The 15447-nt window shown below is 39.8% G+C and overlaps 1 protein-coding gene across 2 annotated transcripts; it reads left to right on the top strand.

Annotated features, from left to right (window-relative positions):
* The first annotated feature begins 681 nt into the window (after positions 1–681).
* Positions 682–15224, top strand: rbm6 (RNA binding motif protein 6). Of its 2 annotated transcripts, none has more exons than XM_023154955.3 (23): positions 682–821; positions 1427–1494; positions 2687–4199; positions 4291–4380; positions 4498–4567; positions 5469–5542; positions 8448–8522; positions 8754–9045; positions 9153–9310; positions 9407–9507; positions 9611–9680; positions 10942–11005; positions 11102–11151; positions 11239–11359; positions 12510–12607; positions 12942–13286; positions 13380–13529; positions 13643–13708; positions 13785–14015; positions 14102–14176; positions 14271–14368; positions 14503–14554; positions 14644–15224. In XM_023154955.3, the coding sequence occupies exons 2-23, from the start codon at positions 1448–1450 to the stop codon at positions 14737–14739; spliced, it is 3936 nt and encodes a 1311-aa protein (XP_023010723.1). In that variant the 5' UTR covers positions 682–821; positions 1427–1447; the 3' UTR covers positions 14740–15224. The 2 variants fall into 2 exon arrangements, with proteins under 2 accessions (XP_023010723.1, XP_012773960.1); XM_012918506.5 differs by having other exon boundaries at positions 10939–11005.
* The last annotated feature ends 223 nt before the right edge of the window (positions 15225–15447 follow it).

Genomic DNA, 15447 nt, shown 5'->3' with positions numbered 1-15447 from the left:
GCCTTTTGCCCAATGTCAGACCAGATCAGCAATTCCAGTAATATTATACCAAGAAAGTGTATTTAATTAAAAACTGTGATAATTGCTGACACAGAAAACAAACAATAGATGCAACATATGCAAACACATGCATGTTCATAAAATGTCCCAGCCAATATTTATATTGTTTATTGTGCCTTTAAGCTTTAGACTTTAGCATGGGGCTTCTATAATTGTCTGTGGTAAATTGGATTTTCAGTGATTTTTGAAAACTAAACTCAATTGGACACCCAATATGAAACATATTATTATTATTATTATTATTATTATTATTATTATTATTATTATGAGGCACTAACAAAAAGGAGAGGAGGAACTGTAGGTGGCAGAGTGGAAGATGCTTAAATTTTCATTTGAGGGACCAGAAAGGACAGGATTAGAAATTAGAAAGCACATCATAGAGGTAAAATTAGAGAGGGATGGCTGAAATGGTTTGGACATGTGCAGAGGAAGGATAATGGATCTACTGGACAAAGGCAGTGGAACATGGAACTTCCAGACAGGAGGTAAAAGAGAAAGACCACAGAGAAAGTTTTGGGGTGCAGTGGGAGGAGATCATCATCATCTTCTTCTTCTTGTTATTATTGTATTTAATAACCGCTGGGTGGCAGCAATTCTCCCTGCATAGGTATAGTATAACAAAAACGAAGAAGACGAGTCTGCGCTGCAGCAGCTGTAGAAGAAGAGCACACGCCTCCATTTTTCGGCAGTTCGTTCAAGCCATCGACGGTCTGAGCGACAAATTCTCGCAGTATCAACTCTCAGCTCGAGGAGCAACCGAGGTGGGTTCCATACACTGAATATACACGTAATAATACTGTAAAAAAAATAAGCCTTGGTGAAGGTGCTGCGCAGTTGGAAGCTTGGAAAACGAAAACGTCCTTTAATCGTTAGCCAAGTTACGTTAGCTTCGATAGCGTCACTCATCACTTACGGTAGACTGACTTTTGTTACAACGGTCTTACAAGTTAAAACACTGTCGCTGATGAAATGATTCGATCGTGTCGTTGAATTCCTTCGCAGTTCAATTAGTAGGACATCATTGTTTGTCTATGTTGTGGCGTAGTTTTGTGAGGCCTACCTATGGCTATAATTAGCGAGCCGTTCTTTTGTGGGCAACCATTAGCACTCACGCCACACTGCATGTTTATCCCGTGCAGCCATCTTTTGAAAATCATCTTTGTTTCGGCCTAATAGCGCTCTTCCTGACATATAAATGGACACTTTCACGTGACTGTGCATTCAAAGATTTCTGATCAGTCCTATTGGTTTTTTTTTTTCTGTCAAAGCCCAGTAGTTATCATCTTTATTATTAAATGACCGATGTACCATAGGTAGCTTAGATGGTGTGGATAATAACGCAAATTGGGTTTTTTTTACTCTGCAGATAGGATACTGACTTATAAGAATGTGGGATGGACCAGGGCAAGGACCACGGGGAGGACCACCCTTTCGGTAAACGAGCATCATTTAGTCATAAGCGCATACTGACTTTAAGATGTGCTATTGTGTATTTATTTCTGCCCAATTTCACATGTTTTTATCTGTAATGCTATTTGCAAGCAGTAGGAAATGTATTTGCATATTTGAAAGATTATTATATAATTATTGTAGGGTCTTTGCCTTACAACTTATAGCGCATTTAAGCGACTGCTGATGTGATTTGGCACTATCATTAATTTGAAAAAGTTATGCAATACATTTTGCTACCTACCTTGAACCATCGAATGTTTGTATTGATCTGGATAAACATATCCGCTCACTGTCAAATCTGGTTTAAGATTATCCATATTGCTATAGAGTAGTGAAGAATGAGGTCCACTCAGCACTACACAATGGGGGACATGTCAGAACCTTTATTAGCAAAAGTCTGTAAAGGCATTTCTCATGTAGACAAAGAACCACAAACAAATACATGTAGATAAGCACACAGACCTCTACTAAATATTCTCACTCAAATGTTTTTCCAAACCTATAAAAACCTGCATGCTAAATCTCCCCACACACAACAGCTGCTGTGTCATTTGGTGCTGGGACTAACTGGTCCTTCTCAGAAACGATACAGTTCCCACTCCTAGCCCAACACCAGTTGGTGTAAAACTATACAGCTGGTGGTATAAAAATGTAATCAGTCCTATTTTGAAAATGGAAAAGAATAAACATCTTAAGATGATATGAAGGTTATATGTGGTCAGTGATAACTGTTAAGCAAGTGAGGTTAAGACAGACATTCATTTTCTGAAATGTAAAAGTTGCTTTAACAAAGTAAATCCTCAGATTTTGTATATTTAAGTTTACAAAATCTACATAATACATATTCTTTCAAAGAATACCTATTCTTAATTAACATGCCACAACTTAAGGACTTTAAATTACCTATGCACACAGACATGCATGTGATACATTGTATTTTCATGTTGTCAACATAAAGCATAAAACTGTATTAATGTACAGATTATTGTCATGATGTACTATCCAAATAGCTTGATAAATTCTGATGCTTTTGCACTATTGTTTCATGAAACCCATGCTAATAAAGCCTCAGTGAATTCAATTAAACTGAATCATTGGATGTCACTTAGTTCTACCATGCTTGCACCTGTTTTTTGTTTTAAATAATATTTTAATAAATATTAATATATTCCAGTGGTGATCACCGTGGAGAAATGTTTGGGGGCAGAGATCGTCCCATGCCTGACTATAGAGGTAGAGATGGGATGAATATAGGTCATATGGGCCCAAGACCCCTTGATCTGCCGCCTATGGAAATGAGGAGGATGGATGGGCCACCCATGAGGGGGCGTGATATGGACCAACATGATATGCGAGGAAGGGAGCCAAACAGAGAGTTCTTCAGACCTGGAGAAAAGCCTGATTTCAGTCTTCGGCGGCACTATGAAAATTCCATTAGAGACAAACTTATGAATTCTTCAGGTCTCCCTGGGCCCGGCAGGAACTCCGTAGATATGGGAGGCAGGGGTATGCCGCCTCAAGAAACAAACAGGTTTATGGATATGAGGGAGAGGGAACCATTCCATTACGATATGCCACGGTTTAGCAATCCCAATGTTGATGGAAGAAGAGGGTTCCCCATGGATCAAATGGAGCGAAAGGATGGATTTATAGACATGCATGACAGACCACCAATGGGAGAGGCAGGTCGCTATGATATGGACATGGCTGCACGTGACAGGAGAATGATGGACACTGACAGGAGAGGAGGGCCGCCTTTCAATGCAAGGGGTGGCTTTGATTCTGATATGGATTTCAGAAATCGTCCCGGACCTTCAGCTGAATTTAGAGGTAGAGATCGATCTCCTTTAAGATTCGGAAATAATGATGTCCCTCCACAAAACAGAGGAAGACCAGACATACCTCCAGATGTCGGTCCTCCTAGGTCAGACTTTATGGGTGCAGTAGACACTATCAGAAAGAGAGAATATTCTGAGCAGAGTAACAGTCCCCTTATGGATTATCGGAGTGGTGAAGAGATGACACTTGCAGAAGAATGGAAGAACCGTCGAAAGGATAGCAACTCTTTCTTCAACAAAGGTATGGGTGGTGTACCTGAACCCAGCTTACCTGTAGGTTTTGGCCGAGATGTGAATATTAGGGATCCACCAGGCTTTAATGAGCGGGATAGACCATCTGTTGACTTTCCACGGAAGGATCTTGGCTTTCCTCGTGGTGATCGCTTTCCTCCCATGGGTCTACCACCAATTGGAAGCAAAGGCCCACAAGATCTTCCGCTTCCACAAATAAGTCCCCTTACTGGCCCTCAAGGAAGAGAAAATGAGGGTAAACATTGGCTTGGAGAAAGAGACCCAAAGCATATTCACAATAAATCAAATTGTGATGAAAGACCGCCTTTGGAGAAGAATCATCCTTTACACGAAATTCAGGAGCCAACTGATCGCTTTAAAGAGATGAAGGATATCCCACCAAATCAAGGACCTGGAAGGGGTAAGCTAGGGCCCGAACAGGACTTCCCAAGCAGCAGCACTATACAGGCAAGAGATCAGGACTATAGGGACATTGATTACAGAACAGGCTCTGGAGGGGTTTTTGACTACAAACATGAAGAACTTCAAGCTCCAGAGAAACTCCTTAAAGAGTCTAAACCAATCTCACCTTCAAAGTTTAGCGATTCTGGTTCCAAGGTATGTGTAATTTGTTTTTCCTCACTAGTATTTGTTTAACAATATATTGTATTAATAATATTTGAATATTTTAATGGCTGCTGCCTGAAAGGATCAAGATTACAGGAGTGCATCAATGGAAGACAACGTTTCCAATACTATATCTGTAACTGGTATTCCTAAGACTGCCACAATGGAGCAGGTAATTGAAATAGAAATGCAACCTTGTCTTTTACATTATCTATTTTTAAACCATACTGTGTTTTTAATTGGCATAGACAGACATGACATAGCTTACTCATTTTGAAATGTTTTGCAGATTCTTGGTGCTTTTGCAGCTCGTGATGGTGTGCCAATGCAGGGGATGAAAATCAAGAAGGTTGTGCCAGGTAAGAATGAAATTTCTTTGTGGAACTGTTTGGGACAGTTTCTCGCTAGTCTGTCCTGACGATTCGCTTTTACGACATTCGAACCTCCGCATTCTTTATTTCTTTACATTCTTGGTTGCTTTTCTTGTTGGTTGTCTCTGGTAACTTGCTCAGTGAAAAGAAGCAGGGGGGTGGGGTGTTTCTGCAATCCTTTTTCATGTTTGAGGACCTGGGGTCTTTGCCAGCGCTTAAAAAGACTTAGCAAGATTAAATATTAGCAGCTTTTGGAGAGTGATATTTGGTGACCCGTCAGAAAAAAGACGTGTGGCATGTGACTTGCTGAATGTGTCCTTCGGGGACGCTATCCAAGTACTCTGATCAGGGGGGAAAAGATGTCTGCCAATCTGAAATGGAAAGCCCGCTGCTGGCGCTTTGTTCATCTTCCTGATTTAAACATCTGCTTTAGTGTGAAAGTTTTCCTCAGTGGGTCGCTGTACACGCAGTGCCTTCATGATGCTGAGCTTTTTTGTGAAGATCATGTCAAATGTATCAAAACACCTCACAGAAATGGGTGCCTTTTTTTCGTTTTTGATTAGATATGAACACAAATTGTAAATTTTTCTGTCTCCATGGTGCTCTCTACTCAAACACTCACTTGCCAGTGGTTTGTCAAGGCTTGGCTTATCAAAGCCTTTCATGACGAGTCTGAAATGTCGTCAGTCATCTGAAGACTGATTAAGAAAAAAAAAAGGCATAAACTAAAAGTTTTCCTGAAAAGGTATGGGTGTCGGTAAAGGTGTGAAAATTCGCTCGCTTTGTCTCGATGTATTCACAAATGCATTCTTGTAATGTTTCACTGGGTGACTATCATTACTGGCATTGACTAACAAAAACCCATCTGTATTTCAAATGCTGTCCCCAGGTTACAGCTACGATACGGCCTATGTGGAGTTTTTAAACCTCGAGGATGCAGTCCACTTCATGGAGTCCAACAAGGTGGCCCATCCTCGTCACTCTACGAAGGCCATCTCTTCCATCAGGATTACTAGGGGTTGAGGGGGCATTTATTAAATGGGGAGGAAGAGAACCATGGAAGGGATTGCTTTAATTCTTAGTGAAGTCATCTTGGCTGAGGAGATGATGTCAGATGTCGACAGTTTAAGAGATCTTTTTTTTCTTATTATATATATATATATACATATATATTTTAATAGGTGGTCCTAATCTCTTTTATTAACATATCAGTGCTTATCCACACAGCCATAATAATGCCACAGATAACCTATTAAGTCGATCTAGAAAAAATACGACTTTAAAACAGTATGTACAGACAGTAACTGGTTTTCCTTTTATTGATTACTAGTCCTAACTTTTCAGATTTCAGCCATGATGTGCCAAACGAGTAACACTACAACGTATTTAACCAGAAACTATAAATATAGTTCTTGCATGGTTTAACGTTTGATGAAAAGCTAGTCTCATTATCTACAATGAATCAATGATTTTTAACATTTATTCTTTTTAAACTCGAACGTTTACTCTATTTGGTTATGAAGACCAAAGGAAATTTTTTGCTGCTTGCGACAAATGGGTGCCTTTATGTCTTGTGGTGGCATTTTGTTTTCAAGTAAGCAGCTGCAAGTTTTAACATTTTACACAGCAATTTTCACGGGATTTCCCATAAAATGGGGGGGAAAAGGAGGCTGATTGGTGCTCGTTTTCTGTACCGGCACCCTTTGAAAGATTCCAAGTTTGAGGAATAGAGTTTGAAGGCATATCAGAAGGTGATAGTCGGTTCATCTTGAGGCTTGGGGTTGAAAAACAGTATTGTAGCTGAAATGTAACTGATTGATTGAAGTAGCTGAAAGATGTCACTTTTCACCAGTTGACCGTATTTGTTTTGTAGGAGTTGTGTGTGGTGGCTGTAAGCTGTGTTGCTGACTGTCTTCATTCAAATTATTATTTTGGGGTCTTGATTGAAACCTTTTCCAGTTGTAATTTTAGGACAGGTAAAGCATTATAGTGAATACCCACTTATCTATAAAGTCTGTAACTACTTTGCATTCGAGAGCTTTTAGCTGTGCTTGCAGCTTGGCGCTGTAGTTTGTTGCTTCACGACTTTGGTGCAAACTGAAATAAGTGGACGATATCTTGACTATATTATTTCAGCTGTTGTTGAATCGCCAAGAAAGTTATTTTGGCGTTTCCTCGTAATGAAGCTGTTTGATTTGTGATCGAGCCGCTGACTGTTCCTTTAGGGTCATTCATTATGTTGACATTTCTGTTTTTGCTGCTATGCCACAACATTTATTGGATGGATTCTCTGACTGCACAAATTTTCATGGAATGCCTGAAAGTGGGGAATACAGATTCACAAAGCTTCAAGACACAGTTGCAAACAGTCTTGTCTTCAGGTTTCTGCAGTATGTCTTATATTTTTGGTTCAATTTCATTTATCTTCAACTTTTTCTCAGAATGCAAGTCTTGCAAATTCTTGCTGGCCTCTTGAACTCATCAGTTATTTATTTGTTTTTGTGGTTTTCGATATCGGCCTTTGGATTGCTTGGAGCAACTTTGATCTTGACTTATCTTGGCCAGTTGGATTTTTGCTGAAATGTGTAGCTGTTTTGGCTCAAGTTGACTGTTTTGCTTTTCACCTTTATTACACCAATAACTTATTTATTTTTGTACATGTTCAGCAGCTTGTGATCGGCTCGTTCAAAAAAACATACGCCAATGGAATCAGTTGTCAGGTTTTAATGACAAATATTTGAATATCCACCTTGAAACTCCTGGGAGAGGAAAAGGATGGCTCTAGTTTTTGGGGGGTAAAATAATGGCTCTGGAATGAAGACACACTGGCCACATTCAGATGCATTTTTGACTTCCACAGTGTTATGGATGATAAATGGTTCAAAATTTGTAAAAACATTTATACGTACTGTAGGTTTTGCTTGGATACATCTCATGCAGATACAGCCTGGTGTTGGAAATGGGTTATTTACAGTGGCAATGTTTGGTTTGTACAACTCATCTGCTCAGAATTTGGTTCTCATCTAGAACTTTAGAGTGACCTTTATTCTTCCGTGGATGGCTGTCTTGTAGACCAAGAGTGAAATTTCTAATGTCTGGACCAGCTCTCTATATCTAAGTCTGCGTTATATCTGATTCTGCAAATGTGAGACTAGTGCAGTTTTGGTGACTTCGCAAGGAGCAGTGGGCGCCATGTGTCCAGCCTCCTACCCGCTCTGACTATGCAACTCTCTGGAGTGTTTTTAGTATTGACAATGCATCAAATGTGGACATATCTACTGCGTGCTCCATGTGAGAAAGGGACAACGGTAGATAATCTGATTCTAATGACACTTCTCAGACTTCATGTGCTGACTGTTTAATAAGGCTGGTGGATTGAGAGGGGAAAAAAATTGGCATGATCTCAGTTATTTTTGACAAAAAAGAAAAGAAAGAAAAACATTGCCTATTTTAGCTCTTCAGTTCGGGGTTCCCTGTCCTTTTCTTGTTTAATAGTGAGTTGCATAGCTTTGGGTTTTGGTTGGGCAAAAAATACATTTCAGCATGTTACTTTGGCTCAAGAAATGTGAGATTATAATGGCCCACATGATAATTTTATCTATTGATAGAGTAGTAATGAATATAATCCATAGACAGCGCTTATTTGTGGTCCCCTTTCAACTAGCTGTTTTTTCGGGGACTAATGACCCATGTGTAGCATGGGTCATGGACATGGGCTTTGCACTTTTTCATTAGTGATGGCCCATTTTGTCCTCATAGAAGAGAGGAGGGCTAAACCTGCCACAGTGCATGTTGGGTGTCACTGGTATTTTAGATATGAGTAACTGGGAAGTTTAGTGTTGACTGGTATTTTCTGTTCTTCTTTCAGGGGTCTATAAAGGTTGGCACTAGAACTACTTCAATTAAGTATATCCAGCCAGAAGAGTGTGAAAGACGTGTTCATGTGAGTGAATAAAGAATCTTTAGTTCTTCAGTTCAAAAAACAGTTTCTTCTGAATTATCAGAACACATTGATTATTGGGCTTACATTAATAGAAAACAGCAACAATAGTAACTTGTACTAGCTTATAGGAGCAAGATGACTTTGTAAATAAAATAAAGCTAATATCTAAGTAAAAGATGACGTGAAAAAATGCTTTTTAAAATTTATGGCTCGCATTTTCTCTTGCTACAGGAATCAGATCACAAAGTACCTCAAATCCAGGAGCCCCAATTGCCCATATCAGATGAACCTTTGGAAGAGCTGAAGATGAACCTGAATGGGTCCAGACCAAAGGATCCGATTGAGACCTTTTCTCATAGTCAGTGGCAGCGTAGCTCTGACCTCACTCCAGAGGCCTGGCAGCAGCAGGTGGACCAGCGGCTTCAACAGCATGATACGGAGCAACAGGCAGAGTCTTGGAACAACCGCAACCTTCCTCATCACCCCTCACAACAGTCTGACTCCGTATTTAAAGACAGCAAGAGTATGCGAACTTCAGTTTGTTGTCCTTTGTATCTTGATATGGATGAATATGTTTATTCAGTTATGTGCTAATACAGTTAAAGTAAAAAATTGTTGTCACTGTTACAGCCATGATAATAAAAAATGTGAAGTCCACAACAACAGTTGAGACTATCCTGAAAGCCTTGGATCCCTTTGCTTATTTGGATGAGAGAAATGTTCGTCTAGTGAAAGGCAAACCACCTGGATCAAAGTGCTTCTGCTTTGTTGACATGGACTCCCATGAGGTACTGCCAGATATCGCTACTTTTCCATTCTTGTTGAGTTTGTAATGGGGTTATTTGTTCAGTATCCGAAACATACCATTGTTTCTTCTTTTGTAGCAAGTGACACGTCTGGTTGAACTCCTCACTAAACCCAGGCCCCTTTATATCGATGGAGTCAGAGTATATGCTGAGGTTGCAAAACCCCTGAAGAACCAAAAGTAAGTAACTGTGTTGCAAAGATTTTCAAATCAGACATGTTCACTAGAAAAATCTTTACCTTTTTTTTTTTTTTCTTTTTTTTTCTTTTTGGTTTTCCTTCAGTGTCAAAAAAGATGTTGAGAAATCAAACACTTCTATCCTTGGGTTTCCACCTGACAGCAGCATAATCGGGGTAAGTTGTGGTAATTATAAAAAAAATTATAGAAACTTGCATCTTTGAATGTTAAACTCATGAAGGGTTTTCTTTTTGGTTTTTTGTTTTTATTGGGAGCTCCAAGCAGTGACCCCTTCCTCAGTTCAGTAGGCAAAGTGAATTTAAGTGCATAATTTCATTAAGATCATAACAGCTTAAAAGGGTTTATAATATTAGTTCTGTACAAATACTACTAAACTCCAGAGCTTTGATTTCTAATGATGTTAATGACTAAGGAGAACACAGAACTCCAAACAAACACCTGGTCGCCCAGGTTGAGGTGATGTAGTTTGTCTGTTAGACTGCATTACTCGTCACTGAGCTACCATGCTGTGCTGTAAAGGGCAGCTACTGTTAAAAAGCGAAGAAGCAAGGTGGGAAAAATAGAGGGCTAACAGGAGGGTGAAAGTTATATGAAGGTAAAGTAGTTGGATAATGACAGTGGGGGAGGATGTGAGGATGAGAAGGGAGGTGAAGAAAAGTGGAATGAGAGAAGGGAATGATTGAAAGTGAATAATAATAATAATAATAATAATGGATTGCATTTATATAGCGTCTTTTGGGTTCCCTCAAAGCGCTTTACAATTCCACTATTCATTCACTCTCACATTCATACACTGGTGGAGGCAAGGTACAGTTGTAGCCACAGCTGCCCTGGGGCAGACTTACTGAATAAGATGGATAAAGAGGCTAGAAGGAAGGAGGAGCAACGGATACAAACCAGGACTAAAGACTGTTGTTTGTTTGGGCATGTCTGTAGTGAGAACATCCAAAAGCAGCGTGGGGGGCGTGCATTATGAATGAACTTGTTTGAACATCTCTGCATGATGTCTGGGTGAAGACACATGACCAAAGGCTGTGTGCTCATCAGCTTTACAGTAAATTATAAAGTCATATATTTAAAAAAGCTCCCTATTATATTTGTATATCTTGTGGTATTTAAAAAAATAAATAAAGTAAAATGAAAAGCATCACTAATTGACAAGTGCTGCCATGCATCATGATTTGTCAGCAATGAGTTACATTGACTATTGATGTTTAGGTGTTATGCAAAAGTATGTGAACAGGTATTGACTGCTGTTCTGCATCTTTATCGAGGTGGTAGTAGTTCTGGGGTTTCAAAAATAAATATCTAAGTAATAAGAGTCAGCATTATTAAATGTGCAGTGCTCTCTAATTACTGAAGCTGAAGTGAATGATGCAAACTCAGATGATCTATTTTCTTTCTGTGTTTTAGCAGCAGCAGTTTCCACAACCTCCACAGTTCTTGCAGCCACCTACTGGTGCTCTTACTGGAATGCAAGGTGACTCTTTCTCAGATACAGTCTAGTGTGTCTCTCCTGTTGGTTATAATTCTTTTTTTTTTTTTTTGTAATTTAAAAACTATTGTTTCTCCTCAGGTGTTGCGATGTCTAATGCTGCGCCGCCATTAGACCCCAGCGGTACCCTGGTAGGTTGCATACCAAAAGAGCAAAGTTGCAAATATGCTGTCTGAAATGTGACCATATAACTGTCTTTATTTTTCAACCCCTCAAAGGGAATCGGCTATCTTGCACCTCCAACTGTGGATCCATCATACCAGTTGGCTGGAACTCATGTGACCACAGAGTCTTCTGGGATGGCAGCTACCACAGACGGATCACAGGCCTACATTTATGGTTAGACGGTTTAAATGGGTCTTTTTTTTAGGATCATCTACCATCCAATTAGGGCTGGGCGATATGGCCTAAAATCCATATCAAGGTATAATTTGAAGCATGTGTGGTAAATGTATATATCGCGATATATTCTTTTCTTCTGTATAACGTATTTTACACACTATAAGGCACACTTAAAATCCTTTAATTTTCTCAAAAATCAACAGTGTACCTTATGTATGAATTCTGGTTGTGCTTACTGACTTCGAACCGATTTTATGTAGTACACGGCCCAGGTCCCAAAGTCAAACAAACACTGCGGCAACACTGAGAGTTAAAACTGTCTAAATTCTTTCATATTTAATAAAATGATCAGCGTTGCTGCTTTACCAGGTGTAACAATTAAGTTTAAGATCCATGCATCCATGAAAACAGAATTTATTAAATTCATCGGAGTTCGAAGTTAGCAGGAAGTTAGCTCGCTAGTTTCCACTTAAACATGATATGCCATGTTCTGACTGAGAGATTTTTGAAAAAATTAAAACGTACAGCTCTGCTATCACTTCCAACATAAATGAAGAGAGAAAACTAAACAGCAGTGACGTTTGTAGGGTTACTGAAGTTGGACTAGCGGGTATATAATGATGTACTACATGATTGCTAGCAAAACAGCTATGTTAGCATAACATTAGCATAGTGAAGCTGAAGGATGAACGCTAACCTTTTTCCACTGGATAAAAGTTAACGTGAGGGTTTCTGGTGGTTAGGGACACATGCAATCGCATGGAAGGATGCTATAAACGGACCAAACTTCAGTCAGGAGAACAACTGAGATAATCCATCCACAATACGAGGTTGGTGATTAATATACTGCAATAACATGGGAATAGAGCAGCTGCGAGAGAATTCAGCATTAATGAATCAATGGTTTGGAAGTGGGGGAAGCGCCATTTTTGGCTTTTCCCATATTCCAAAAGTGCTTCGTCTCGTAGTTATTACTGTTGCCCGGCATAATTTGCAGATGATACTGCTGTGCCCTAGAGCGGGAGAGTGGTATAGTCAAAAGCTCTACCGTTGGCCAAATTTATATCGTTTCTACCGTATACAGTTTATACCGCCCACCCCTACATCCAATGTATTTATGTTTATTCATTTGCTATGCTTACTCCAGGAGCTGAAATTCCAGACACGTCTAGCTACTTGTATGATGCCACGTCAGGCTTCTATTACGATCCGGAGACAACGCTATACTACGATCCGAACTCCAGGGTGAGCCTCCACACTGCCTAAAAAAGTGCAAAGTGAGATTAATCAGTGAGATTAGTCAGTGAGATTAATGATTGCTGTGAAGAATGTGAATACGAGTTTGTATGTTGTAGATTTCACTGCATAATTAAAACATCTACCCAGTACCTCCAACTTCTTTTTGAGAAGATGGATTGTTTAGGTGATTAAAAATTATGACCCAATCATTAAGTAATAAGAAGATGCTTTGATTTAATTTAGCAGATTTTTAAGCAACCCCAAAGGGAACTTGAATAGAGGTTTTAATCTTGTGTGTGTGTGTGTGTGTGTGTGTGTGTGTGTGTGTGTGTGTGTGTAGTATTTCTATAATGCTCAAGCCCAGGAGTACTTGTACTGGGATGCTGTGTCAAAGACCTATGTCCCAGTCCCAGGAAGTAACTCTGCAGATAACCAACCTGTTACCATGACGGCTGAAGACCAGGCCATTCTTTCAAACCCAGCAGCAGATGCTCCTCTAGAAATGAAGAAGCCGTCAGTGTCACTTCAGGCTTCAACGGTTCCAGCTCCAGTTTCAGCTGCCAGCTCAGCTCAGGAGCCCGGCTCAGTTTCTGGTGCTGCTCCGGACAAAGAAGGTGACGACTCTGCTAAAAAGGACAAAGAGAAGGATAAGGAGGAGAAGCCAAGAAGCCTAGCTGCTGTCAAGGTATCAGTTATGTAGCAAATCTGCTGTGCATAATGTTAAATAAATGTGTGCAGGGGGCAAATAGATGAGAAATGTTTTTTTTCCTATTTGCAGATAATGAAAGATATGGAGCGCTGGGCGAAGATCCAGAATCGTCAAAAGGAAACTGTGCGTGCTCCATCTCCTCTGCTGAAGACCGGAACAGACGACGATAAGAGGCAGTCTAAATCGGCCGATGCTGGTTTCGCTGTATTTGAAAGGAAGGTTAGGGACCCCCAAACATCATAATTGAGTCGACTCGATTTCACATGCAGGAGTAACAGCTATTGCTTTCTTTTGTTTTGTAATCATTTTTCCTTCTATTCTGTCATCTGCAGATTGCAGGTGGAGATGATCTTTTTAAGAAGCCCCTTGCTCCTGCTAAGAAAGACGAGAAGTCAAAAGTAAGATTTCCTCCTGGGTCATATTTTTGGTGTTTTGGTTATTCTCAGTTTAATCTTCATCTGCTTCCGTTTTCAGCGTCCAATGGGATCCCTGGGTATGCTGGCATCAGACTATGGAGCCGGAAGCGATGAAGAGGTGGAGGAAGAAAAGGAGGATGAGACGGTTAAAACCGCTCAGAGCGGCCAGTCAAAAGAAAAGGACGACAAACTGACTGACTGGAAGAAGATGGCGTGTCTGTTGTGTAGAAGGCAGTTCCCCAACAAGGATGCTCTTATCCGTCACCAACAGCTTTCTGATCTGCACAAAGTACTACCCTCTGACTTGTCTATCATCAGTTATTGGCACTGATACTACAAATTTAGCTTCTAAAACTTGCATTGTTATTTCCACAGCAAAATATGGAGATCCACCTTAAAATTAAGAGGTCAAAGAAGGAATTGGAGGCACTGGAGAACCAGGAAAGACAAGTAAGTGGACATGCGTGGAGTGGGAACGTTTGCAGAGGAGGGTATTGCGTGGATAATTCAGTAGTCTAAGTAAAAGTGATTGCATCCTCTACAGCTGAGTGCCAAAGAAGCACCCAAATCACCAGAACAGAAAAGAAGAAAACACCATCACTCACAACCACAGCATCAAAACACCTGGGCTGGGAGCTCCAGGTAAGAGGCATTAACAAAATGTGTTTATTGTGACTAAAATGGGAAACAAAGTAAATATTACGAGAATTGTAAAAATAAATAAATTTAAAGCATGCTTCTGGTCATATTTGGCTAACAGTGTTTCCTGTGTTTAGGGAAATGAATAAAGTCAGCGAGAGGCCTGGTTTAGGGGCGGAACCTGTCGCGGTAAGTGCGGGGTTTCATTTGATTGATTTTAGCATTATGAAAGGTTTTTGTTATCTGGACATCTTATTGAGTTTTTTTTTCTTTTCTAGCCAAGGAAGAAGAAGGAGCCTGTCGTTTGGGACCATGCCACCTACAAACAAGCAGTACGCAAGGCCATGTTTGCACGGTTCAAGGAACTTGAGTGATCTCATCTGAACACATCTTCTGTTTGATATGTGAAATGTTAAAAACATGCCATGGCATGAGAGATCTGTACAAATGCCTTTGGACATTATTACTGTGTAGTAAATGTGTATTATTACACATTTTTGTACACTGAACACTGACAGATAATGAGATCTTAAAAATACATTGCAAGGCTGCAATTGAGCTTAAAACCCCACACAAAAAACTTTATGAATTTTGTATATGAAGTGTTAATACAGTTTATTTGAATACTTTTTGCCCTTTTCCCCCCACTTTTTTTTTTTGTTTTTTGTTTTTGTGGTCTGTATGTATATTTGTGAATGTGTCTAGATTGTCTTTTTCTCTCCCTGCCCTTTTAAAGAAATGTCACTATGGCGACGGTTTTGTCTTTAAAATGAACGATTTTTTTTTACACTCTAATTTGAATGGTTAAAATTATTATATATGTGCATATTTTAAGTAAAAAACAAAAGAAAGAAATTGACCTCGTGTTTCTGTGTCTGTTGAGGTTCATGTCCGCTGCACACACATCTCCTGACCACTAGGTGGCAGTGTGATGCCGTGTTATATGTTGGTGTGAGATAATTGAATCAAGTAAGAATGCGTTTGATGTCTTCACCAACTTGAAGACAGCCGAAGGTCTCAAGTGGATGTGTATATTTCTAATTATGGATGCTGGTGAAGACCAGCTTTGACAAATTGTTTTA

This window comes from Maylandia zebra, linkage group LG5, assembly GCF_041146795.1.
Source record: "Maylandia zebra isolate NMK-2024a linkage group LG5, Mzebra_GT3a, whole genome shotgun sequence".
In the NCBI taxonomy this organism is placed as follows: Eukaryota; Metazoa; Chordata; class Actinopteri; order Cichliformes; family Cichlidae; genus Maylandia; species Maylandia zebra.
Note: the sequence above shows the minus strand (reverse complement) of the source record. Positions and strands in the feature narration are given on the sequence as shown.

Bases quoted from the DNA above. Each gene is read 5' to 3' on its own strand.
- rbm6 (XM_012918506.5), top strand. From the start codon at position 1,448: ATGTGGGATGGACCAGGGCAAGGACCACGGGGAGGACCACCCTTTCG. The intron at 4,200-4,290 runs GTATGTGTAATT...GCTGCCTGAAAG, and splicing joins TTAGCGATTCTGGTTCCAAG to GATCAAGATTACAGGAGTGC. The intron at 9,681-10,938 runs GTAAGTTGTGGT...TCTGTGTTTTAG, and splicing joins CTGACAGCAGCATAATCGGG to CAGCAGCAGTTTCCACAACC.